At 48.4% G+C, this 26,516-nt stretch overlaps 1 protein-coding gene across 2 annotated transcripts in view; it reads right to left on the bottom strand.

Moving 5' to 3' along the window:
• Window positions 1–26,516, bottom strand: part of MDP1 (magnesium dependent phosphatase 1) — an 86,703-nt gene that overhangs the window by 21,060 nt on the left and 39,127 nt on the right. For both annotated transcript variants that reach the window (XM_086923729.1, XM_086923730.1), the window contains exons 2-3: window positions 15,785–15,845; window positions 14,366–14,476 (exon numbers count right to left, since the gene is read on the bottom strand). In XM_086923729.1, coding sequence (XP_086779855.1) covers window positions 14,366–14,476; window positions 15,785–15,845 — 172 coding nt within the window. The remainder of the gene's footprint in view (window positions 1–14,365; window positions 14,477–15,784; window positions 15,846–26,516) is intronic.

Below are 26,516 nucleotides of genomic sequence, written 5' to 3' on the forward strand. Positions count from 1 at the left end.
AAGTTCCAAGTTTTCGCAGCGAGGTAGGAAAAGGATCTTCCTACAGCAGTGGTCTTGCAGATCCGTGAGATGGTGGCTAGGGCTAGTTGGGTGGAGCGGAAAAGCCTGGTGGGAGTGTAGAAGAGGCAATGGTTGAGGTATGCAGGTCCATTGTTGTAGAGAGCTTTGTAGGCGTGCGTGAGGAGCTTGAAGGTAATTCTTTTGTTGATAGGTAGCCAGTGAAGGTTTCTCAGGTGGCAGTGATGTAGCTGCTGCTTGGGATGTTCAGGACGAATCTGGCAGAGGCGTTCTGGATGTTCTGCAGTTTCTTTGGTAGTGTCTGGGTGGTCTGGCGTAGAGCACTTTGGCGTAGTTGAGTCTTCTGCTGACATGCGTATGGGTGACCATTTCCTTGGACTCGAAACATTTGAAGAGCTTACGAAGCAGGCAGAGCATGTAGAAGCAGGAGGACGAAACGGGGTTGATTTGGCAGTACATTCAGAGCGAGGAATCCAGGATGATACTAAGGTTTCATGCATGGTCCGTGGGTGTGGAGTGGAGGGGTTCCAAGCGCTGCTGGCCACCAGGAGTCGTCCAAGGGTTGGAGCCCAGGTTGAGGATTTTGGTCTTGTCTGAGTTAAGCTCGAGGCAGCTGTCCCTTATCCAGGTTGCGACTGCCTTCATCCCATTGTGGAAGTTGTTCTTGACAGCTTTGGGTTCTTCAGTGAGGGAGAGAATCAGCTAGGTGTCATCAGCGTGGGAGACAATGTTGAGTCTGTGGCTTCAGACTATGGCTGCAAGCAGGGTCATGTAGATGCTGTGTTGTTTGTATCTCAGTGCCTGGGGTCAGTCGGCATGCATGAAGGAACTACACTATATGCGGGATACATTCTGGTACATTCCCAAGACAACAAAGAGGGGAGAAGTGTGGCTCAATGATTAGAGCGGCAGACCCTGATGCAGAGGTCTAGCCCGGGACCAGGGTTCAATCACCCGCCTCGGCGGGTCTTGGGCTCAAAAATTCCACGGACCTAATAATTCTGGCCTCGGTGCCAATTCCAATCATGGAGTCCCACTCTGCAACTCTGGGCAATAGCTTGCTTGATCTCCACAACGGCCCTACAACGCTAAGGATGCCTGGCCTCCACCTTGGGGGTGCCCAGGAATGGACACCTCACAGGGAAAGCCAGGATGGGTTCCACAGCGGTATTCGTACAAGCGCCTTGAGACCCTTGCGGGTGAGTAGTGCGCTATACAAGTATCAATTTACAATTTCTTTTTTTTACTCGGATCAGGGTATAAATAACAGACAGTAATGTGCTACCATGTTTTGTGTGGGACTTCCTGTAATCAGGTGCATCGCAATGCTTCTGGATTCTGTTATCTAGAAGGCTCTATGCTCCGGAGTCACTACTTCTCCTTAGCATTTTTGCCCAAGTTATTTGTGCCCCTTTCTCTCTCCCTAATTCTTTTGCCTATGGCTCCCTCCTTTTTTTTTTAACTAGTAGTTTTCCTTGGCCGTATCCTTCCCTTCCTTCTTAGTTTGTTTGCTACTCTTGTTGACAACATCAGAGGAGGTTTTTTACGCCACTGGCCTTTTCATTCTGTTGGCGCCGTTTTTTAAATTACTTGTTATATCCTGCTCTTCCGCTCTCTTTGTCCCTCCTTAGTGTTAGTATCTGCTTGTCTATGTCATGTCTCTGTTATGTCATCCAGGATTCTACCTGTTGCTGTTCAAGGGATTGCAAATGCTACTTACCAGTATGCCTCTGTTCTTGGCATGTAGGGCTGCTGACATTCATATCTGTGCATAGATCGCCGCCTAGTGTTGGGTCCGGATGATTGCACATTGTTGTCCTGGAAGAGTCTTCGAAGTATCACGAGATAGGTGGCTCCTCCCCTGGACTACAGTGCGCATGGGCATCGCCTCCATCCCCAGATTGTTTTTAGCCATTGGCAGAGATGGAGTGAAGTATGTGAATGATGCCTATGCTGTGAGCAGATATATGTATGAAGACTGCAGCTGCTACAGGCGCCGGGGAGGAGGGTGGGCGATATGAATGTCAGCAGCCCTACATGCCAAGAACAGATGCATACTGGTAAATAGCATTTGGAGGCATGTGGGCTGCTGAATTCATATCTGTGCATAGAATACATAGCAGTCCCTCCATTAGCGGCGGCCGCCCGTGCCAGCTGCAGCAGTCTGAAAAAGTGTTTTGAGAACAGCCTGACCAACAGCTGCCTGCTGTTTGGAGTGCACGTCTACACAGTAATGCTTAGTGAAAGTATGTGTGGTAGACCATGTGGCTGCCCTACAAATATCTTCTAAGGGAATGTTACCTAGGAAAGCCATAGAGGCCCCCAACTTCCTGGTGGAGTGGGCTCTTGGTGGGATAGTGAGAGTGCGTTTAGCTTTAGCGTAACAGATTTGAATGCATTTCACGATCCACCTAGCGATCCCAGCTTTGGAGATAGCGTTTCCCTTGTGGTGTGAGGCAAAAGCAACGAAAAGCTGCTTAGTTTTGCGAAAATCTTTTGTCCTGTCCACGTAGTACATCAAGGCTCTCTTAACGTCAAGGGTGTGGAGCATCCGCTCCGCCAGCGTCTCTGGGTTTTGCAAAAACACTGGCAACTCAATTGTCTGGTTCATATGGAATTGAGATACAACCTTGGGTAAGAATTTAGGGTTAGTGCGGAGCACAACCCTGTTAGCATGTACCTGGAAGAAAGGTTCTTGGATGGTGAGCGCCTGCAACTCGCTAACCCTCCGTAGCGATGTAATTGCTACTAAGAAAGCAACCTTCCAAGTCAGAAACTGAAGCTCACAAGAGTGCAGTGGCTCGAAGGGAGGACCCATCAGTCTTGTAAGAACCACATTGAGGTTCCATTCTGGAGCTGGTGGGGTCCTAGGTGGAATGACTCTTTTGAGTCCTTCCAGAAAAGCCTTGATAGCAGGGACCTTAAAAAGCGACAGGTGCTGCCTATTCTGGAGGTATGCCGCCATAGCAGACAGGTGAATGCGGATGGAAGAGTACGCCAAATTGCAATGATACATGTGGAACAGGTAACAAATTATGTTTTGAATGGAAGCATCTAGCGGGTCAATACCGTGGTTTACACAGTAGACGACAAACCTCTTCCATTTAGCCGCATAACAAGCTCTAGTAGTGGGCTTCCTTGCCTCCCGAATGATGTCCATGCAATCGGGGGGAAGATTGAGGTAGCCGAACTCTAGGACTTCAGGAGCCAGATCGCCAGGTTGAGCTGTTGCGGATCTGGGTGCTGAATGTCGCCATGGCTCTGCGTCAGAAGGCTGGGAGTGAGATGAAGCCTTTGATGCGGTACCACGGAGAGTTCCAGAAACGTGGTTACCATGGTTGGCGAGCCCACGTTGGAGCAACCAGGATGAGAGTCATCGAGTGCTGCCTGAGCTTGCGTGCCACCAGCGGTATCAGAGGTGCTGGGGGAAAAGCGTACGCAAATCTGCCTGACCAGTTCATCCACATCGCATTGCCCTGTGATTGCGGGTGTGGGAACCTGGCGGCGAAGCTTTGGCATTTTGCGTTCTCCTTTGTGGCAAACAGGTCTATCTCTGGATGACCCCACCTTTGGAAGTACGGCTGGAGTACTGATGGATGTATCTCCCACTCGTGCATTTGATGGCTGTGCCTGCTGAGCAGGTCCGCCATCTGGTTGTCCTTGCCCGGGAGATGCTCTGCCATGAGGAAGATGTTCCTCTGAATGGCCCACTTCCACATGCTCTGAGCCAGATGAGACAGCTGCGGAGAGTGTGTGCCTCCCTGCTTCTGAATGTAGTACATGGCTGTCATGTTGTCCGTCCGGATCAACACGACCTTGTTGCACAGATGTACTTTGAACACCTTCAAGGCCATGAAGATTGCCATCAGTTCCAACACATTGATGTGCATCTTCCTTTGCTGTAGAGTCCATAGTCCCTGCACTGTGTAGTGGGGTACATGCGCTCCCCATCCCTGGAGAGAAGCGTCCGTCGTCAGGATAATCTGTGGCACAGGCTCTTGGAATGGTCGGCCCTTGCAAAGGTTTTGTGGATTCCACCAATGCAGAGAGTTGTATGCCCGACCGCTCACCAACACTAGGTCTGTCAGTTGCCCATGAGCCTGAGTCCACTGACGTGCTAGGCACTCCTGAAGCGGACGCATATGTAGTCTCGCGTGCGGGACAATGGAGATGCAGGAGGCCATCATGCCTATCAACTGCATGAACACTTTCGCTGGAAGCGAGTGTTGAGGTCTGAATCGTTGGATCAGCGTTTGGATACTGGCGATTCTCACTGAATTTGGCTGCGCAGTGGCTGCCAGAGTGTTTATCGTCGCGCCCAGATACTGTCGTACATGGGCGGGCTGGAGATGGGATTTTGGGTAGTTCAGAGAGAATCCCAGATCGTGCAGGAGATGAATGGTGCGGGACACGTGGTCGGCGCACTGCTGTTCTGTTTTTGCCTGAATGAGCCAGTCGTCCAGGTAAGGGTAGACGTGGACGTTCTGGCGTCGTAGATGCGCCGCCACAGTCGCCAGGCACTTCGTAAAGACCCTTGGCGCTGTGGTGACCCCGAACGGCAGAACCCTGAACTGGTAGTGCTGGTCTTGAATCGTGAATCTGAGATACTTCCTGTGGGAAGGATGCAGGGGGATATGAAAGTATGCATCTTTTACATCCAACGTAGCCAGGAAGTCCCCCTGTTGAAGCAGAGGGAGTACCTGCTGTAACGTGAGCATATGGAAATGCTCCGAGAGAATGTACCAATTGAGGGGCCTGAGGTCCAGGATGGGCCTGAGGGATCCGTCCTTTTTGGGGATTAGAAAATACAGAGAGTAAACCCCTGTTCCCCTTTCTTGCAGTGGTACGAGCTCTATTGCCCCTTTTTGCAGCATGACCTGAACTTCCTGCTGCAACAAGTGCAAGTGCTCGCCGGACATAGGACGGCTTCTTGGAGGTATGTTTGGTGGAGTGGAAGTAAGGTCCAGACAGTAACCGTACTGGATAAGAGACTTGACCCACCTGTCCGTGGTGATGGATTTCCACGCGGGCAGGAACTGCTGGAGTCTCCCCCCGACCGGTGTTGCGTGGTCGGGAGGCCGTGACAAGACGTCACTGCTTGTTGGCGGTGGTGGACCTGGAGCTGTTGTTTCCACGTCCCCTGCCTTTGATGTTGTTGCCTCTGTAGCCACCTCTACCCTTGTTGTGTATGAGGTTTGGGTATTACTTTTATAATACTGTGTGGACTGCGATGCCTGACCCCTTGAGGTGCCTCTGGTATTGGAGCGGCGAAAGGAACCACCCCGAAACTGCTGAGACTGGAGGGCCCCCATAGACTTAGCAGTGTCTGTGTCTTTCTTCATTTTTTCCAGTGTCGCATCCACCTCAGGGCCGAACAGGTGGTCAGGATTAACTGTTTGGTTCAGGATGGTTGTTTGTATATCCGGTTTGAAACCTGATATCCTAAGCCATGCATGTCTTCTCAGCAACACACTAGTGTTGATTGCCCTGGAGGCTGTACCAGCCACGTCCAGCGCACATTTGATGGAAGCGTTTGTGATGAGCTTTCCTTCCTGAATTAACATTTCCCCTGCCTCCTTGTACTGGTCAGGCAAGTGTTGCAGCAGTGTTTCTAGGGTGTCATAATGAGCCCTATCGTAGCGTGCAAGTAGGGCCTGCGTGTTTGAGATTCGCCAAATATTAGCTGCCTGTGCAGCAATCCGTTTCCCTGAGGCCTCAAATATTTTAGACTCTTTGTCTGGGGGTGGAGCGTCACCAGTGGTCTGCGAGTTCGCCCTCTTGCGTGCGTTGGATACCACCAACGAGTCCAGTGGCAAGTGTCCCCTGATGTATGTTGGATCCGAGGGCGCTGCCTTATATTTTTTGTCAATGCGAGGATTGATGACACGCGCCCGGGTGGGCTCTTTGAAGACCTCAGTCGCGTGCTTTAGCACTCCCTTGAGCATTGGCAATGTCTTGACTGACTTTTCAGCCACTGAGAAAGTGTCAAACAAAAAGTCCACATCCACAGGATCTGAGTGCAGCTCGACATCATGGTTAGCTGCAGCTCGCTCAATCAAAGCGTTGAAGGCTGCCGAGTCCTCCGTCGGTGAGGTCTTTGCAGCAAAGAGCTGCAGTTCCTGACCCGATTGTGGGTCGTCCGGGTCGCCTCCGGCAGACCAAGGCTCATGTTCCTCCTCCGGATCCGAGTACGCCGGATAGTTGTACTCGACCTCCTCATCGTCACCATCCCCTGCGTTGGAACGCGTTGGCGAATGTTCTAAAGCTTGTGGAGAGGCAGGCTCGATCGGGGCCGAAGTACCCGCAGAATCCTTCTTATTTTTGAGAGGAATACGAAAATGTTCCAACACCGGCTCCGTGGTGATTTTCCTTTTGAGGAGAGACAGTTTTCCGGTATTGGCTTCGATGATGACCTCTCAACGCTCTTCCTCCGCAAGCGGCTGAAGCCGAGGCTTCGACACCACCAGTGCCGCTTCGGGTGTCGACACCTGCTTCGAGGGCACACCCGCCCCATGCTTCGGAGCGAAAGCCTTCGGCGTCGACGGCAGGGTAAAGCGGATAGGCGTTTGCGCCTTTGTGGGCTTTGTTGTGTGCTTCGGCACCACATCCCCTGGTTCGGGAACCACAGCGTCCTTCCGAATCCGTTGCAGGGACTCCGCGACCTTCTTCGTCAAGGCCGTGGAGGGCTTGACCGGCTCGAGCGATCTCCCCGAGTCGGGAGTCGGGTCGGCGAGAGGCATCGTCTTCGGAGCCGACACTTCACGGTCCTTGTCCCCGACGGGCGGAGCCGTGGAATCGCCTTGACGCTTCTTCGAAGCTTTCTTCGGGTCATCGACCTCGACCATCTTCGGCGCCGACGCGGCCGCGTCGGTCGACTTAGTCTTCGGCGTCGACCCCGAGGCCCTCGGGTCGGCCATCTTGGCACGGCTCTTCAGGTCGGCCATTTTGAATTTTTTGGAAGTCGACGCCTCCAGAGCCTTCTGCACCAGTGCAGCTTTCACTTTCGGTTTCGAAACCGGAGGAGTGGATCCCAATGGCTTCACTTTCGTTTTTGTCAACGGGAGTGGCGCCTTAGAAATGTCCGTGACCGGGCTCGGAGGCGGGGCTGCTGGACTAGTAACGAGGTCTTGGGTAAGTCCCGAAGGCGATCCCTCGACCTGGGCCGCAAGAAGGGGATTGACCCCTGAGTCAGTCTGGGGACGCTCTTCCTCCGAGCTGTCCCCCACGGTGGCAATTGCCCCATCGTCGTCCACTACCTCGTCGCCGGCTTCGTCAAAGTCCTCGTCTCCCGCGTCATAGGCATCCCCCTCAGACGCGGGGCTAGAGTCCGAAACCCGCATGACATCGTCGTCTTCAACAGATTCTTCGAAGATGTCGTCCGGCGGGGGCGCCGAGGTTGCCGATAACTGGGCCGGGAGTCTAGCGGCCCGACGAATCTTGAGAGTCTTCTTGCACCGAAACTTCGAGCAGGCCATACACCTGGCCTCATCATGGTCCGGTGACAAACATTTGTTGCACACAGGGTGCACATCGAGGTGTGAATACTTGGAGGTGCACACCGGGCACCTTTTGAACGGAGTCCGTTCCATGTCTGGAGCGTCGAGTAGGCCCGTCCGCGCCGAGAGCACGCGGATGGGTAGAGAGAGTTCGGAGCTGAGAACAGACAAAAACCCGAACGAAACTATACCGACGCCCAGCCTAAAGACCTTTTGGTCTCGAGTTAGAAAAGTTTTACAACTATCGATTCCGACAGAGGGAACCGAAACACATCCGAACCCAATGGCGGAAAAAAACAATCTGGGGATGGAGGCGATGCCCATGCGCACTGTAGTCCAGGGGAGGAGCCACCTATCTCGTGATACTTCGAAGACTCTTCCAGGACAACAATGTGCAATCATCCGGTCCCAACACTAGGCGGCGATCTATGCACAGATATGAATTCAGCAGCCCACATGCCTCGAACTTATCAGTTACCTGGAGGCTGAGCAGGAAGTTATCTGCTCCCGGTGGGGTTCTTACCATATTACATTCCTACCTGAATGCTGTACCTTCTATCTAATCTCAAGAATAAATATACTACATGAACATTACAACAAGGACCCTTCATCTTTATTTTGCTGAATTTAACACTGGCGAAGAGGTAAAAAAGGACCCATTTAAAAGAAAAAGGACTTCATTGAATTTAAAAAGGACATCATTGCAACCAAAGACAAGAAGAGAAACGTTTAAAGTTACTTTCCTGCTTCTGGGTACCCCACCGGTGTCTGAATCCAACCGACAGCCTCAACCCAGAGCATTGGAATAACCTTTGCTGAAGTAATACTACTACTATATCATCTGGCACTAGAGCAAACTTAAAGGACTCCCTGTTTTCATCTAGTGAGTCAGCCTTTTACGTGAGTAACGTTACTGCTGCTGTCTGTCCTAGGTGTGCTGTGCTACCTCTGCAACCTCCTGTTTGAATGGAAGTGTGCCTATGCTATTTCTGGAATCTGCTGTTTAAAATATTGTCAGCTCACTTTGTGACTTCAGTTTATTGCCTGCGCAACTTGTGCCAACCTGCTGTTTGCAGGTCTCCTGTTTACAAAAGCGCTACTTACTGGGACCATTACAACCTGCACTTAAAATTAAAGTCTGCCGGCATCAATCTGTGTGAACTCCGTGTTTCGGTACCTTGGAGGTTGTGCACTGGCAGTTTGAGTGAAGAGAGGGCTTTTCTACTTTGTTATTTGGCTTGCCTTGTGGCCTACACTGAGACCTGATGCCTATTTCTTGACAACTACCTTTTTCAAAAATCAAAAATAAAGATGTAGCTCGAGCTCCAGGGCACACTCACCTTACTTCTAGCGTCGCGTGGAGGCAGAGTGCTTCTGTTATGTCTTTCTCTCCTCGTTCCTCAATGACGCCTGTTCAGCTGCCTATCGACGCCTGCATGTTTCTGCGTGCCTTGAGCCACCCAGCTGGGCATCAAGAAACGTACCGCCATGTTGTGGTTGGTACCGTCATTGCAGTTTGCCTTCTTGCCAACCTTGTCCTGCGCATACTCTGCAGCAGTACTGCGTGTACTTCTGGTGTGTACTTTTGTCAATTTCTCTGTCATGCAGCACTACGGCTTTACTTCTTTAACTTCCAATCTTCGATATTTGTGCTCTGTCGTCTGGAATTCACATGCCAGCGCTTGGCTTTACACCATTTGGGAGTCTGTCTACATTCCTGACTTCGAGAACCTGATTTGCACACCATTTCACTACGTTTGGATCTACAACCCGGGTGAGAGATCGCTCACCGGTGTTTGCTGTTTCATGAATTATTTATTTATTTATTTATTTTCCTTAAAACAAAGGGTGTTCTCCAACAAGGTACTGTTTGATTTTCTTTACATTTTCCCGTGGAGATTTCTACAGAGCTGTTTGTGTCTCCCTTCATTCAAATGACAACGGTGACTACTTTTATTATTTTGATTTGTTATGTTTAAGATGTGTACAATTTTGCATTTTTCCTAATTTATGCAATGTGTAGTTTGCGCTGTAATTTACCCTTGGGTGCATTTCTTTTAAGTACTGTGGTGTGCTAAATATCGATTTATATGCTCAATGCTTAGAATTCTGTTTCTAGGTTATGTATGTATGCTGTTACATGTTCTTTTCTGTGTGGATTTGCAAGTGATGCATTTTGAAATAATTTATTCTATTATTGCCTACTTTACTGGAGCCACGTTTGTGCTCAACCTTTGTTGAGGTGCTCATTTGCTTTCAATTTGGTGATGATTTGTAGGCGTTATGCTTGTTGGGGTCATTTATGTGCTCAACTCTGTTGAGGTGCTCTAGTTTGTTTTCATTCTTAGTGATGATGAGCTAGAGTGATGCTCAATTTTGATGTTTATTTCTGTTATGAACCACTTATAGTGCTCTATTGTTAGAGGTGTTCATGTGCTTGCTATTAGAAGCCAGAGGGGCTTAATTCTATTGTCATTTCAGATGAACCACTTATAGTGCTCTATGGTTAGAGGAGTTCATCTATTTACTGTCAGGAGCCACAGGGCTCAGTTTTATTGCTGATTTTCTGTTACTTACTGTGAGGAGCTGCATGGTCTCAGTTTTATTCTATTGATAGAGAAGTTGCGCATTTTCTGTGAAGAGCCGTTTTGTCATGAACCACTTTTACTGTGCTCTATGTTTAGAGGAGTTCATGTATTTACTTTGAGGAGTTGGGCTCATTTTTTTGCTTTATTTTGGAGGAATCGAAAATATTCGAATTTGAGGAGTTGACATTTCATTTTCTATCTACGGTACTGAGCCATACTGTACCCTTGCTCATTTGTATTGAGATGTTCAGTTTTCATCCCATTTAAGCTTACATTTTTTTGTTAGCTTACGGTGCTTGTACAACCTTTGTGCCTGCGCCCCTTTGATATTACCTCTTCTTTCCATCTTGTTGAAGAGGGTGTTTATTTCTGGTGCATATATGCTCTTTCTTCTGCCTTTCTGCTTCTGCCATCTGTTTCATCTTATCCATTTTTTCAATTAAAGGAGGGAGGTGTGTTATATCCTGCTCTTCCGCTCTCTTTGTCCCTCCTTAGTGTTAGTGTCTGCTTGTCTATGTCATGTCTCGGTGATGTCATCCAGGATTCTACCTGTTGCTGTTCGAGGGATTTATCAGTTACCTGGAGGCTGAGCAGGAAGTTATCTGCTCCCGGTGGGGTTCTTACCATATTACATTCCTACCTGAATGCTGTACCTTCTATCTAATCTCAAGAATAAATATACTACATGAACATTACAACAAGGACCCTTCATCTTTATTTTACTGAATTTAACACTACTTTTCCACTTCATGTTACAGACCTTTGGCTAGCAAGCGGCTTCAAATCTAGAACACATCGATCAAAGAATTCATGCCCACATCCAGCCTTCTATCTGTATCTGAGGTGTAGAACTACACCGATTTATCTGGAAACCATTGTTTCCATGAAATAGTGATGGGTGTCATTAAATGTTAACACTACCATTATTCAACACACACACCTCTCAAATGACCGATCTAAAGGATAGCACATAAAATAGAACAGGACACAAATTATATTATCAAACATTCTTCATTTGCAATTTGGACTAAAATAAATTCATTTTCATTCATCCTCATTTATGGCCCGCCTCCCCGAATAATTGCTGAAAAGTTTAACAGCACTATGTACAATTAAAAATGTTACTGTCTTCACAGCTGAATGCTTACACCAAACCTTTTGCAACCTGACATTATTCATTCAAGACACCAAGCCTCTCACATAGCAAATATGGCCAAAGCAGGTAACTGCACATCTTTCATGCGATCAAAAACCTGATTACTATGCAAACTCACTAGCAGTTGGCTTATCGCATACACCAGGGTAAAGGCAACAGGACACTTCACATCCTCTTTCATGAGGTTGTCGCAGTTGTTTCAGATGTGCAATTTTGGGTGAAAATGTATTGGTGGGAATTAATGATTTTAATAATGCATATAGCCATAACTAGAGCTCCCAGTATTCAGTTTTTACTGATTTCTACAGATAAATACAGACAGAAAATTATTTTTTCCTCTGTGTATTTATTTTAGAAGAATAATACGGAAAATATGTCTTCTTTGCATTTTTTTTCTACTATCAATCATGAGTGCCTGGTCAGTAGGTGTACAGATCGAGAGGTAGGGGACGTGAAAAAATACAATACATTTCCTAATTAAGCTTATTTAAGTGCAGATCTACTGTTATGTGTGCTATTCTACAATGCAAGTGTTTTCAGATAATGCTATTGCACTGTATACTGCTGAAACATTTTGGACATTCAAATGTGAATCTACATTTACCAGTCAAATGTGAAAAAATACCCATGGCAGCTTCATTTATACAGAAAACACAAAATAGAAATGGATAAATACAGACAAAATTTGCAAAAAATAAATATGGATAAATAAAGATGGAAATGTACAAAAAATAAATAGCATAAAACCGGGAGCCCTAGTTATAACTGATGAAGCTGCACTTAAAACAACTTGATTATTTTGTTTAGAAGTGCGATTAATAATGCGGTGCAGGTATACCATATTTTCTTGCAAAACATCATTATTTTGAAATGGGATGCAATTTCTGGAGTTTAGCAGGTCATGCTTCTGCTTCCTCCATCCAGTGTCCCACTGCAAGTCATCTCTCCCCACAATATTTTTGCAGAGCACGGAATGCTTTGACGCAGGAGGCGAACTGTGTCAGTGAGCATGTATTGTGAATGAAACTTTCCATCATGTACTTGATGTATTATTTGAAGGATTTGCAGTGAAGTGTCGCTATAGGCTTACAAAAGAAGATAATCCTATGAGCTATGCCTTGAGAAATGTCTCAATTATGTTGTACATCTCCGGAGTTCAATTGCTAAGCAAGTAAGTGGAAGATTTCTCTTAACTTAAGAAATGGGTTACCGTTAAGAAACTTTAAAATTACGTATTTGTTTTTGATTTACCCATGCAACCTAACCATGCTCATACCATGGTGAATTTGCAGTTTTATTAATTGTTATGCATAATTGTGTATAAAAACCCTTGGTTTTGAAAGAGCAGGGGGAATTTTTCGTTTTCCACCAGAGAATCTGTATGATTTTGAGACTTTTTTATTTCTTCCCAAAGATGCTGTCAATACACTTTATAAGTTTGACACTTAAAATGTAATTGCCTAAATCGGGATTTTACTAGGATTCGTGATGCTGTATTCTGCATCTTAGCCTTTATGGCAAATTCATGCATTTCTCAGTATTATTTATATTAATAATTCTGTAATAAATCCTTTTAACTTTTTTAAAAAGTATATTTTATTGCTTTTTATGAGACAAGACAAAGGAAAGATCAAGTCTGCGCAACAATCACTCAATATAGTCATAATGCATCGATGTCACACAGTCATACATCGAGGCAGTTATTACATTCAAGGTCATCTTATACATTGCCAATCGATCAGCGATTTATCCCAGTCTATTCCCTCTCGCTGCTAAGAGTGACGCAATTGGGCAAAGTGCAGAAACTGGGCAGGTTGTAACAGATATTTCCACTGTAGTGAAGGAAACATCAGTCTGCCTTCTTCAAGTACATCTCCTACCGAGGAGATAGAGTGTATGCCACGCCCCAAATCTGTAGGTCAGGAAACCATCCCCAGGTACCTACCATTCCTTAGGGGGGTCTCTCGGGTTATCATATATGCCGATTCCAGCATTCTGGTGGTCCTATGCAGTGATACCTGCGTTGTCCGATGCAAAGCACGAGTCCCCGCAACCTTGCATGTTATGTTATGCGTTTTGTAATGCACATGGCTGTCCCAGCAAAGGGACGTCCCAGCGCTAGAGAACAGGAGAGAGAAGAAAGGAGAAGAATACGCTACTGAAATAACCACGTCTTTACTGCCTTTCTGAACACCAAGAGATTGGGGATGCTCTTAATAGCGCGAGGCATAGAGTTCCTTAACCTCTACCGCGCTAGCGGGTTTTCCCGCTTTGCGCTGAGATTTGAAAATCGCGCGGTTTGTGACAAAGCCAGCTCGTCATCCGCATAGCGCAGGTAACGCCCATGACGAGCTGGCTTTGTCATCCGCATCGAAGGGGATAAAATGGGAGCCAACACCTTGAAAGAACAGCCTCCGGCTCTGGCTCTACGGAAAGGCGGATGGAATGGAGGAGCAATTACCTGGAACGACTTATCACGTAGAAAGGAGGTGAGCCAATCGTACCGTCTTATTTTATTAAATGTAGGTATTCCAATTTCATGTCGCTGAAATATTTAAACAGTAAATCAAAAAGAAAACTTCATTGATTTAGGTTATGAAACATATAATCAAATTAATAGGTTATGTTAGCTTCAGCCCATAATCGGGTACATTTATAGGAATCCTTTACTAATATTTAAGTGATTTTGTTTTAACCAAAAACTAAAGTATACTTACTATAAAAGTTGCGTTCCTAATGGTGTAGGCAAAGTGGTGTAGTAACGTAGTAAATGGGAACAAAGTAAAGGTGCAGCAGAAGTAACTGCAGTGAAACAAATGTCAGGCAAAGAATGGTGATAAAGTAAAGATCATACACGGTCTGTAAAGAGAAAGCCAATCCCTCTTTAATTTAACTCTCCCTGGTGGAGTTCAGCACAAAAGGCCTGAGCAACACTGTATAATGAGGAACTGACTCTAATTGCCAACGAACATCAGCCATTTTCCAAAGATAGGCACTGTTTGGAGGACTGAGTATAATCATTAGAGGAAGAAAAAGGTGTGTCACCTGGAAGCAAAACTTCTTGAAGGATGATGGGTTGTAGAGAGGATTTGGGGATGAGGACTTACCGGGAGGCAGCTGCGATGTGAATACCCTCTCCGTGCAGCCGTGCCATGATTGCAGGTACATCCTGGTACAGTGTAATGCGGGTTCCAGTGGCATCCAATACCGTCCCATCACTGTAGGGAAGACAAGAGAATATAAACCCTGGACAAGAAAGACGGGAAAGAAAATGAGAGTGAAGATCAAAGAAAGAAAAAAGAAGCAGGTGAGCAGAGGAAGGGCATCCATAAGCTATCCTAGCCATCCACAACTCTGTAGCTGCACCTCCATATTTTAGGCCCACTCCTCTGTAATCCAATACACTCTTCCCTTCTTGCCACTTTAAAGACCCATCCTCACTCAATGACCTCATATTTCTTAGTATCCAGCAACATCAAAACCTACACTTATCCTAATCCTGCCAAAACAAGCCTGCAATCCTGTTCCATCTGAGACATCACTTTTTACCCATTAGCAGTTCCTACTGTATCATAAGCTCTCATTACTACAGAATTAATTACCTCTTTATGTCATTCTATGCTTTGTATAGCTGCAGCTTCATCACCGTCTATCTACTTTATTCATCAGACTTAATTTACTTCCCATTGATGCGCATCACAAACTTCACACTTGCTGAATGTATGTATCATCGCAGGCATTTCTATTAAGTCATTTATGATGCATCATATCCTAAACTCAATACCTGCCGCATCACAAGCTTCACCCTTAATTCAGTCTCGAGAGCTCAAAAATCAGACGTACACTCCTCCCTCCGCATTCAAGGAGTGATTCTTCGTCCTGGTCTTACCCATCCAAGATCTAGTACCATTTCCAGATCACTGGCCTCCTCTTTGTATCATATTTGTGGCACCTACCAAATCACCACTTTATCCCATGCCTGCCAAATCAGACATCACTCTCTTATTCCATTTTTACCCCATAACATATCTATCCATTACTAAATGTCGGCCCTATATATCATTAAACTGATCCTATACTGCCTGGCTCCCAAATCAGCATTGCTGCTTTAGGTGTGGCGCAGTAGCCAGAGCAGCTGCCTTCGGAGTGCGGGCTCATGGTTCGATCCCCGGTGGCAGCTCAGCTCAGCATCATGCGACTCTGGGCAATAGCTCACTTAATCTCCCCGACTGCCTCCAGTGCCTTGAGAATCTTAGGGGTAATTAGTTTGCGATTTACAAATGCCAGATTGAATGGATTGATTGATTGAAATCCATCCCTAGTCAAGAACCGGCATTCACAATACACCATTATTCGCCATTTAAAGCCTAAGACATATACCCATTACTGCCCGATCACAGAGCACACACATACCTAATTTCTGCCAATCACAGACCTTACTCTCTTATCACACTGCTGTTCATACCGGGCATCAGATCTACCATGCCCCATCTTCTAAGCCATTCCTATCTCATTAGAAGACTCACCTCTTCATCCTGAATGGAGGGGTTACGTGGGTATCCACCCAGAAGGGCCAGAGAGTGAAATCTGTAGGGAGAAGGAGGAGTAGGATTAGTGTGGGCAGGTAGAGCAGCTCTCCCAGGGTTGGCATTGAACAAAGCTTGGAGTGGGCAACTTTCTCTGAAGATTAAGAATGTGGTACCTAAAAGCTTCTCCTCTAGGTACATTGTGCCGAATGGAAGAATAGCTTTGACAACAGACTGCTAACTGTTGTGCAAAGATCTAAGGGTAAAGTAAATTGCACAAAACAGGGCCTACGCACGATTGGAGACTCAGCTCATTCAGTGCATCTGGAGGCATTTAATCCGCATTTTAGTGAAACCTCTGGATAATGTGAAAAAAAGGTTTTGACTAAAACAAACTAGGCTCCGATCCAGCTCTGTGAACATGGAGATTGCCAAATAACTTCTAGATTCCATTTCCTTAAAGATTCTGACTCACAAAGAGGAGATCAATAAGAACTTGATATTTAACAGGTTAGCAAATCGCGCTATTGAGGAGCAGGTGAGAAAAGGATAGGTGGATGAAACGGAGAGTGAGCAGGGCGAGGGAGGAAAAGTCAAATGTGTCATCACGAAAAGTTAGCAAACTGTCCAACAACAACGAAAATACATTTACCATGAGTTTGCATCACAGTTTACATTTACTGAACATGTACTGCTGGAAAGCTGCATAGGCCTAGGTTTCCAGGCACAAAAATGAAATCTCTTTCGTGGAGCTGTGACAGCTGTATGTACTGAGAGTATCTAGCATTCGGGAGATTGTTGAATCCCGTATGCAGCTCACCTGAAGACGTTTGGCTGCTGGGTCCCGGCTTGCCTCCGCAGACTCTCCCATCGCCGGCTCCTGCTTTCTCGCTCCCCCGCCTCCATACTGCTGCGTGGGGTGTGGGGGCCATCCGAGGCTGCTGCAGCTGTGGTTCGGCCGCGGCGGTACCGGGAAAGCTGCGGTAGCGTCGGCGGAAGCCGCGAAGGACCAGTACAGGAGCCGCGAGAGGCTGAGGTGTCGGTGTGAGCCGCGGGAGGCACCCGGTGGCGGTGCATATTGCGAGAGGCGCCAGGAGGCGGCAGGAGCCGCCGGAGGTGCCCGGTGGCGTCAGGAGCCGCGGGAGGTGCCCGGTGCAGGCGCGAACCACAAGAGGCGCCCGGTAGCTGGGTGAGCGGGGTGAGCCACAAATAGGCGCCCGGAGGCAGAGGCACCCGGAGGGCGCAAGAGAAGGAGCTTGAGCTGCAAGAGGCATCTCGAGGAGAGCCAAAAACGCTGACCGCCATTCCCACAAACCGCAGCAGCAGCAAGCTGCAAGCAAGGTCCTCTGCAGCACGTCTCCCCGCAACGCCAATCACAGAGCCCCCCGCCAGATAACAACCACCGCTCCCTGAAGACCCGAACCTGAACTCAAGCTGATGGTAGATCTGTTTGGTCTGCTGCTGTTGGTCTGCTGGTGCTGTTGTCGGACCGCCTAGTCCTCTCCAGCCGCACAGCCATCGACTAGCCATCGGCTGGCAGCCAGTTTCCCTGACCATCGTCCGTGGCAGAGATTTTCCAGCCTGACTCCTGCCTTCTACCTGGAGATTCGGTGGTGTTGCCTTTTAAGGAGGCGATACACGGAAGAGCGTGCTCAAAAGGGGTGAGCAGGGATTATTGAAGAGTGGCCATCTACTTGGAAGATCAGGACTGGCCGAGCATTGTTCCACGAGCAGAAGGGGAGACAAGGAGACCTGGTGGCAAGGAGGGGGTGAAAACGGCATCCAGCGCGCAGCCCCGACCAGGCGGAAGGCGGGATCTGGCAGCCTCAGCTCGGAGTTCAGCACCCAGTACCCAGCATTGAGCACCAAGCGGAGAGAGGCAAACGATAAGCCGGGGCGAACGGGGAGAGACCCACGCGCATAGGAGACGCCTTAAACTGACTCTGGAAAGTTCCGCTGATCAAGAGACTGCGAGCCCGGGGGTGGTGGCCTAGGCTGGTCTGACTAGGTCCGACTTCGCTAGCAGCTCCCCCCTGCGTGCCCCGCTCGCTCCAGCTAGTGCATCAGTGGCCCCTAACAGAAGGCGCAGACGCCGGGGAAAATGCCTAATTGATGGTCATTGAATCTCCGCAGCGACCACCTTGCAATAGAAAAAAAAGTGACAGTCAAAACAGGGAAGAAAATTGAGGACCAGAAATTCGTCCTTACTACAGGCACAGGAAAAACCTCGACCACACAGAACATCCAAGAGACGGAAGGCAAAACTTTTCTACCCTCCAGGGGTGGGTGGCCTTTACTCCGGACCTGGGCTGTCGGAGGGGGGAACCCCGGGAACACCTGGTGCCACCGGTGCAACGCCAACGTCCCCAGGATTACCAACTGCGTACCCAGCACTGACATCGTCGCAAGTAGGGCAAGATGGGAGACGCTATAACCCGGCACACCTTTTTCCCAGTCCCGGTGCAAACACTTCTCTAGGAAACAGAGACATAAGAAGTTTCTTTTATCCCCTGGCTACAAGTCCAGCTGCACCAATTAGATCTTTAAGCTGCACGCCGCCCAACAAAGCCATAGAGGATAGCCTACCCCCCAGTCCCACTGCCTCACGGGCTCCAGGAAGGCCCCATTCACTAATAATAACCACGCTACAGGGTGGCTTACCCCTTAAGCCAGAGGTCCCGGGCAGTCTAACAACTCTCTTACACCACTCACCTGAAGAAACTCACTCGAACTCTATCCCAAATGGGGCCCTGGCGGCTGACATATTGATCAGCACATGTAGCGCAACCCCGGCAACAGGGGAGTACACGCTTGACGCAACCAGTCACACCCATGAAAGTTATGAAGGAGGAGGCATCACAGAAATACAGGCCCGGCACCCCCCACCTTCATACTTGATGCACCAGAGCCCCCGTGAACAAGATAAAACAACCCTGTTACCATCTTCAATGAGTAGAAGCTCGGATAGGGGGTGAAAGTTCCCCAGTGATCACACCTTCGAACTGGATGTACCAGAGCCCCCGTGAACAAGATAAAACGACCCTGTTACCATCTTCAATGAGCAGAAGATCGGATAGGGGGGAGAGTTCCCAAGTGATCACAGATCACCTAGCTCTGATCAACGAGACACTCATCTCTATGACAGGTGCGGCAATAATGCACGCAGACAAGCTCGATGCCCAGATAAACATATTACAAACTGTCGCAAACCTAATATCTGGAATCGACTGTAAACTGGACCACCTGAATTCCCTGATTCGTAGAGCACAGGACAGCACACACTTCAAGCCTGAGTCATGTAGTTGCAGCCCAATTTTGATCAATTTAGGAAAACTTCCGGCCATCATGACCACATTAGTTGAGGACCTCAAGAACGAAGTCGGCAAGATCAAGGACCCGATCTATCAGGAACCAACCCCGTACCCTCCAAAAACAGAAGGCTCAAGAAACCTAACAAACCACTCGACACAGATCAATAAAGAAGATAAAATCGCTTGGGTGCGCCATTACCCATGCTCAGCATGAGCAGGCAAGACGCTATCACGACCAAAACACAAAACCATGAGCCCCAGCACATTACCACACCAACCAGCCCAGACTTCCACACTCTATCTAGGAAAAACAAGAAAAAATTGAAAAAACTCAATAAGGCAAACAGAAATAAATCTCTCGCTCCCAGAACCATCCGGGAATGGCTACTGCCTGCGAATGAGATGCCCGCCCGCAACGTGAATCAGGAAACGACCAAACTGGGAGCAACCGTTAAAATACTGGAAACAATCGTGTCAAACGTCGAAGGCACTCAGCCCACTAGCTTAGCAATAACCTCACTTGCAACCCCCAGCCAGTTTTAACAGCACCACACTCAAAACAAGCAATGGACCCCTACGGCCAAGTTCAGCTGAAGCAACTCAAGCAAACTCAAAAAGACACGACCCTCAGGTCGTTGCTCTATCAATACCCGCGAAGGGCTGCGCATCGCATGCGCCTTTGACTGTTACAGACCTCAGGGAAATTGAACTGCCGCCACTAACCATAAGCGCCCCCAGCCTGCCACAGATGGAGGCCCACCGGCGGCAATTGGGGCCATTGGGGTTAAACAGGCAGTACAGTACACAGTATAAATATCACAAACAGGAGGCAATGGGGCGGACTCAGCCTGCTGAATAACCCACCCCCAGGATCGCAAGATAACGCTGTATCCTGACTACGTCTCCCAGGGGTCATGGGACATTCTCAACCGTAGCAATTTATTAAAACTTTTTGCAAACATCCCAGGGTTGGAGGGAACTAATGCTACAGACATCGAAACCAACTCCTTCCTCCCGCCAGATGCGGAGGAGAAAAACGAACCCACGGAGCTAACCTTCGTGAGCCCGCACATGGCCGAGGCCCTGAAAAGTCAGCACAAGCTATTGGAAAGTTGGGGCATAAAAATAAAACCTACGCGCACCAAAAAATACCCACTCCTTTTAAAAACTCAATCAGCACACTCCCAGATGGGAAACATAGATCAGCGATCTGGAGGGAACCCAGGCCTGCATGCCCACCCCAACGACGCGCCTCACGCGGCACCCATCCTTCAGTTGTGGGAAGGCGCCAAAAACACTGGTCTGACCATCAGCACCCCAATCAAAATAACAACCAACACGAATCAGGGTACACACATATGCGCAACCTTGGGACGCGCAAGTAAAGACTGATCCTGGCTGCCGCTAGCATTAAACTCAAGATCCTAACACAGCCACGATGTCCCGAGCCACCCCTCGGCAAAATGACCATCGTTCAACAAAATCCTCCAGACAGGTACAACCCCCGGATTGCCTGAAAATCATGACTTGGAACGTCGCAGGGCTTAGGAGGCTGCTTCTTAACAAAAATGATGTGACATTCATGGAAGAGGCAGTTATCATCTGCATACAAGAATCCTGGCAGCTCCACCCGCTTTCATTAAGAGGATACGTAGATATGGAAAACCTGCAAAAAAGCTTAACATATTCGGAACACCATCGGGGGGATATGTGTTTACATAAAGCATTCACTCAGCCTGGAATTCGTGGCAATTCCCAATCTTCCAGACAATCTCCAGGCAGGCATCCTGAAAGGCTGCCGCCTGACAAATGGTCACTTTTCGTTTTTATTAATTAATCTCTACTATAATCCATATGGGCCCATACCCAATTTGGCCACGCTGACAACCCTCCTTGAGTCCTTAATGCTCCAACATACGGCCTTGGAATGCATCATTCTTGGTGACTTCAATACCTATAATATAGGGATATCAACCACACGACGACTTCAGCCTGGGGCCACCATTGCCCTGAATGACCTATTAAAAACGTACAAGTTGGCGACAGCGCACTCGGTCCTCCTAAATCTCAGCCCAGGGTCCTTTGTCGGCCCTACATATAAAAACCAAACAACGATCGATTACATCATCCTCAGCGAAAAACTACAACCTCTCATGTCAAATTTCACAGTTCACCCGCGAAGTGATAGCGACCACGCTGCCTTAACCATCACATTGAATCTCATAGCGGACACTCGCCACAGGCTCGAATACATTGGTGCATCTAACGGCGAAGATCTGATAAAACTGCCCAGAAGAATTAAATGGGTACAGACCTCTCTCACATCTTTTAACAACTGGGCAAACCAGTGGCCAGGCTGGCTATCGATTGAACAAAAAATGGGCGCAATAGCCACCTGGAATGCCACCACTGGGACCCTGGCTGCGATCCTTAGTGGAACCTCAAACACATCTAACAGGGACTCTCCACTCACATACGGACACAAGGTTATTATTATTATTATTAAATCGGTTTTGTACAGCGCACGGTTACCCTAGAGCATCCCAGCGCTTTGCCACCAGAGAATATCAGAAATAGCGAAGACAGAAAAGGTTAGCAGAAGAGGAAAGTTTTAAGTTGTTTTCAAAAGCGCAGAAGACAAGGTTCCGCGTGTAGACATAGAGGGAGGGCATTCCAGAGGGTGGCAACGTTGACTGAGAATCTCCTTCCTCCTGATCGGGCCTTTTTTACCCTAGGGACAACAGTCAGATGTTGCTGGTCTGAGCATAAAGTTCTGCTGGCTTTATACGGGATCACCATCTTCTGGAGGACGGGGGGGCCTTTGCCTTGCAAGATTTTATGTGCAAGGCATAGGGATTTAAATTTCACCCTTTCCCGTATTGGCAGCCAGTGTAGCGCCCTCAGTGCTGGTTTAGCAGAACGAGACATAGGGATGTTGTAAAGCATTTGTGCTGCCGCATTCTGAACTTGTTGGAGTCTGTTCAGAGTGCTCTTAGGGGCACCGAGGTAGATCGCATTGCTGAAGTCTAACCTAGACATAATCAGACCCTGGATTAGGAGCTTTCTAGATAGAAAAGGGATGAGTGGTAGTACCTTACGTACCGATCGGAGGAGACCAAAACAGACACCCGCTAGTTTGGAGGCCTGGGTTCTGAGGGAGAGATCTCGTTCCATCCAAATGCCCAGGCTCTTGATCTCAGCCTTTGGTTCAGGAAGAGGTCCTAGGCAACTGGGCCAGGACAAGCAGGGGAGAGAGGGATTTTTTGGTCCCATCAACATAATCTCCGTCTTGGACCCATTCAGTTTAAGTGCTGAGTCCCCCATCCAGAAATGGACCTGTGAGAGGCAGGCGTGAAGTATCTGGGAGTTTTCCATGGATTGGGAGAGGGCGAACACCAGTTGGGTGTCGTCGGCATAGCTCACGATCTTGATGTTGAATGGAGCCACCACTTCCTCCAAGGGAGCCATATACACGTTAAATAGTGTGGGACTCAGGGAGGAGCCCTGAGGCACGCCACAATGGAGGTGAGTGGATGCCGATCGTGCGCCCCCTTCCCAGACCTGGAAAGATCTTTCGCTGAGGAATGACCTAAGCCAATTTAGTGCTGTCCCCCTCACTCCGGCGTCCGACAGTCTCTGGAGTAACACTCGGTGGTTAACAGTGTCGAACGCTGCACTCAGGTCCAGGAGGATCACTGCCACTGATCCCCCCGAATCTAAAATGCAGCGTGCCTCCTCCATGACTGCCAGCAAGGCAGTGTCAGTGCCTTTTTGAGAGCTTTTTAACACACCATTGGACTCAACAAGATTAGATAACTGAGAGTTAACCAATTTTTCCGCGATTTTACTCAGTCCTGGGAGGAGCGAGATAGGCCTGTAATTGGTCATATCTAGGGGGTCTAGAGAGGGTTTTTTTTAGGAGGGCTTTCACTATTGCGCTCTTCCAATTAGGTGGGACAATACCCGTGCCTAATGAGGCATTGATGACTTCGGTGATGGGCTCCACAATGGAAGGGGCAACCGGTTTAAGGATCCTCATGGGGGCAACATCCCGAGGGGAGCCACTCTTAATTGAGCATAGGACTTTAAGGACTTCATCCTTAATGACTGGCCCAAAGGATTCCAAAGTTATCTGAGGACGACCCTCCTCCTCCTCCAATAGCTCAGGTCCTATCTTGGGCTGGGGTAGAGAAATGAGAATTTTTTCAATTTTTGTGTGGAAGTATTCTGCCAGGTTATTGCATTTAACTTCCAAATTCTCCGTGGGGGCAGAAGTTGCGGAAACCTTCAAAAGTTCTTTGACCACCAAGAAGGTTTCTCTTGAGGAGTTAGAGGCATTACTAATTTTCTCCTCGAAAAACTGAGTTTTAGCAAGCCGGATGGCGATCTTGTAGCTCCTCATTGCCGTTCGGTATTCCATCTTACTAGCTACCTCCCAGTTTTTTCTCCAGGAACGCTCAAATTTTTTGCATGCCCTCCGCATAAGCCTCAGCTCAGGTGTTTACCAAGGAGCGGTGTGTAGTCTTTTCTCCTATATTCCTGTCGATCTTATAGGGAGGCCAGCGTCTAAAGCGTTCGACATCCACCTACAAAGGTCTGCTTCGGCTACGACAGGGTCCTGTGAAAGTAGTGGGCGTGAGGCTTCCAGGCTACAAGTGAAATTTTCCACTGATAGACTGGCCCATGGTCTGTCAGGTGCACCAACACTCGAGGGGGGGATGCTCTCAGATTTAGTTTCCCTGGTAAAAGGGATCAGGAAGTGATCCGTCCATGGCAGAGGAATAGGGGGGGCTGCTTTCATGGTGGAAATATTTGCAAAGATGGGGTCTAACAGGTGGCCTTTGTTGTGAGTGGGCTCCAGGTTTATAAGGTCCATCCCATAAGTTTTAAGGTCATGTAGGAGGGCAATCGCCAACCGCTCTTCCTGGTCATCAAAGTGGAGATTGAGGTCTCACAGGGCAATGAAATTTGTGGCAGAGGCAGCACAAACCATTACCGTTTCCATAAGAGAACTGGTAAAATTTCCAATATTTCCTGGGGGGCGATAAACTAGCAGCCCTGACATAGCAACAGTAGGTGAGACTTGGAAGGAGAACTTACAGCTCTCACAGTCTTCCACTTCGCCTTTCTGAATTCTGCAGGTCAGTGAGTTCTTATACAGAATGGCGACGCCTCCTCCTCGACCCAACGGTCGATCCTGTGAAAGAATAAAAAAGCCAGGGGGAAGGGCGTTAACCATATCTGCTTCTGAACCCTGCGTAAGCCATGTTTCTGTTAGAAACAAGATGTCTAACTCCTGTTCCAGAATGAGGAGATTAACCTCAAGCGAGTGCCTGGGGAGAGATCTGCAATTCAGGAGACCGAGACGTAATGTGTGTTTTCCCACTGCTTGGTTAGGGGGGTGGCATAAAACACAATAAGTAAAAGGTAAAGGGTCAGTCTTACACAGGGTACAATATGAAGGTGGCAGGGAACGTAAACGAAGTAGTGCATCTCTGGAATAAGTGCGAAGGGTACCTGGTAAAATCGGCAGAGTGGCTGGCCCTAAGCTCGTCTGGGCGCGGACGGGCATGACTCTGGCACGACTCCGGCGCGTCCGCTGAGCGCGTCAGCTGCGCGGAGTCATGGCCGTTCTTTATGACCGCTGCTAGAGCGCGTCACTCACGCACCCCCACCCAATATGGCCGCCAAAGTTGGAAACAACCAGCCCTCGGCGTCTACACTCGGCCGAGAGCTGACCGGGGGCAGAGGGAGGGGGAGAGGTACAGAAAGCGATTAAACAAGAAGGAAAGTCTCTACACGCCTTTTAGATCAAGCGATATAGATGCAGGAAATGCGAACAAAGTGCAATAAAATCAGAGTATTTTTAAAATCAGTGAAGCGCTAAGCGCACTGTGCAAAGAAAAGTACAGAGACCTCCCGGCTTCCGCCTCAGGAGGGAAATAAGCAGCTGTTGGCAATACGAACAAAGATTCCCAAGGCCATTTATGACCGCTGCTAGAGCGCGTCACTCACGCACCCCCACCCAATATGGCCGCCAAAGTTGGAAACAACCAGCCCTCGGCGTCTACTCTCGGCCGAGAGCTGACCGGGGGCAGAGGGAGGGGGAGAGGTACAGAAAGCGATTAAACAAGAAGGAAAGTCTCTACACGCTTTTTAGATCAAGCGTGATAGATGCAGGCAATTCGAACAAAGTGCAATAAAATCCGAGTATTTTTAAAATCAGTGAAGCGCTAAGCGCACTGTGCAAAGAAAAGTACAGAGACCTCCCGGCTTCCGCCTCAGGAGGGAAATAAGCAGCTGTTGGCAATACGAACAAAGATTCCCAAGGCCCTCTATGACCGCTGCTGGAGCGCGTCACTCACGAACCCCCACCCAATATGGCCGCCAAAGTTGGAAACAACCAGCCCTTGGCGTCTACACTCGGCCGAGAGCTGACCGGGGGCAGAGGGAGGGGGGAGAGGTACAGAAAGCGATTAAACAAGAAGGAAAGTCTCTACACGCCTTTTAGATCAAGCGTGATAGATGCAGGCAATGCGAACAAAGTGCAATAAAATCCGAGTATTTTTAAAATCAGTGAAGCGCTAAGCGCACTGTGCAAAGAAAAGTACAGAGACCTCCCGGCTTCCGCCTCAGGAGGGAAATAAGCAGCTGTTGGCAACACGAACAAAGATTCCCAAGGCCCTTTATGACCGCTGCTAGAGCGCGTCACTCACGCACCCCCACCCAATATGGCCGCCAAAGTTGGAAACAACCAGCCCTCGGCGTCTACACTCGGCCGAGAGCTGACCGGGGGCAGAGGGAGGGGGGAGAGGTACAGAAAGCGATTAAACAAGAAGGAAAGTCTCTACACGCCTTTTAGATCAAGCGTGATAGATGCAGGCAATGCGAACAAAGTGCAATAAAATCCGAGTATTTTTAAAATCAGTGAAGCGCTAAGCGCACTGTGCAAAGAAAAGTACAGAGACCTCCCGGCTTCCGCCTCAGGAGGGAAATAAGCAGCTGTTGGCAATACGAACAAAGATTCCCAAGGCCATTTATGACCGCTGCTAGAGAGCGTCACTCACGCACCCCCACCCAATATGGCCGCCAAAGTTGGAAACAACCAGCCCTCGGCGTCTACACTCGGCCGAGAGCTGACCGGGGGCAGAGGGAGGGGGGAGAGGTACAGAAAGCGATTAAACAAGAAGGAAAGTCTCTACACGCCTTTTAGATCAAGCATGATAGATGCAGGCAATGCGAACAAAGTGCAATAAAATCTGAGTATTTTTAAAATCAGTGAAGCGCTAAGCGCACTGTGCAAAGAAAAGTACAGAGACCTCCCGGCTTCCGCCTCAGGAGGGAAATAAGCAGCTGTTGGCAAGGTGGAACTTAAAATCAGCGCTAGACAACTGAGCAAGAAACGTAAACTCTTCTACAAA

Source organism: Lissotriton vulgaris, chromosome 5, assembly GCF_964263255.1.
Source record: "Lissotriton vulgaris chromosome 5, aLisVul1.2, whole genome shotgun sequence".
Lineage (NCBI taxonomy): Eukaryota > Metazoa > Chordata > Amphibia > Caudata > Salamandridae > Lissotriton > Lissotriton vulgaris.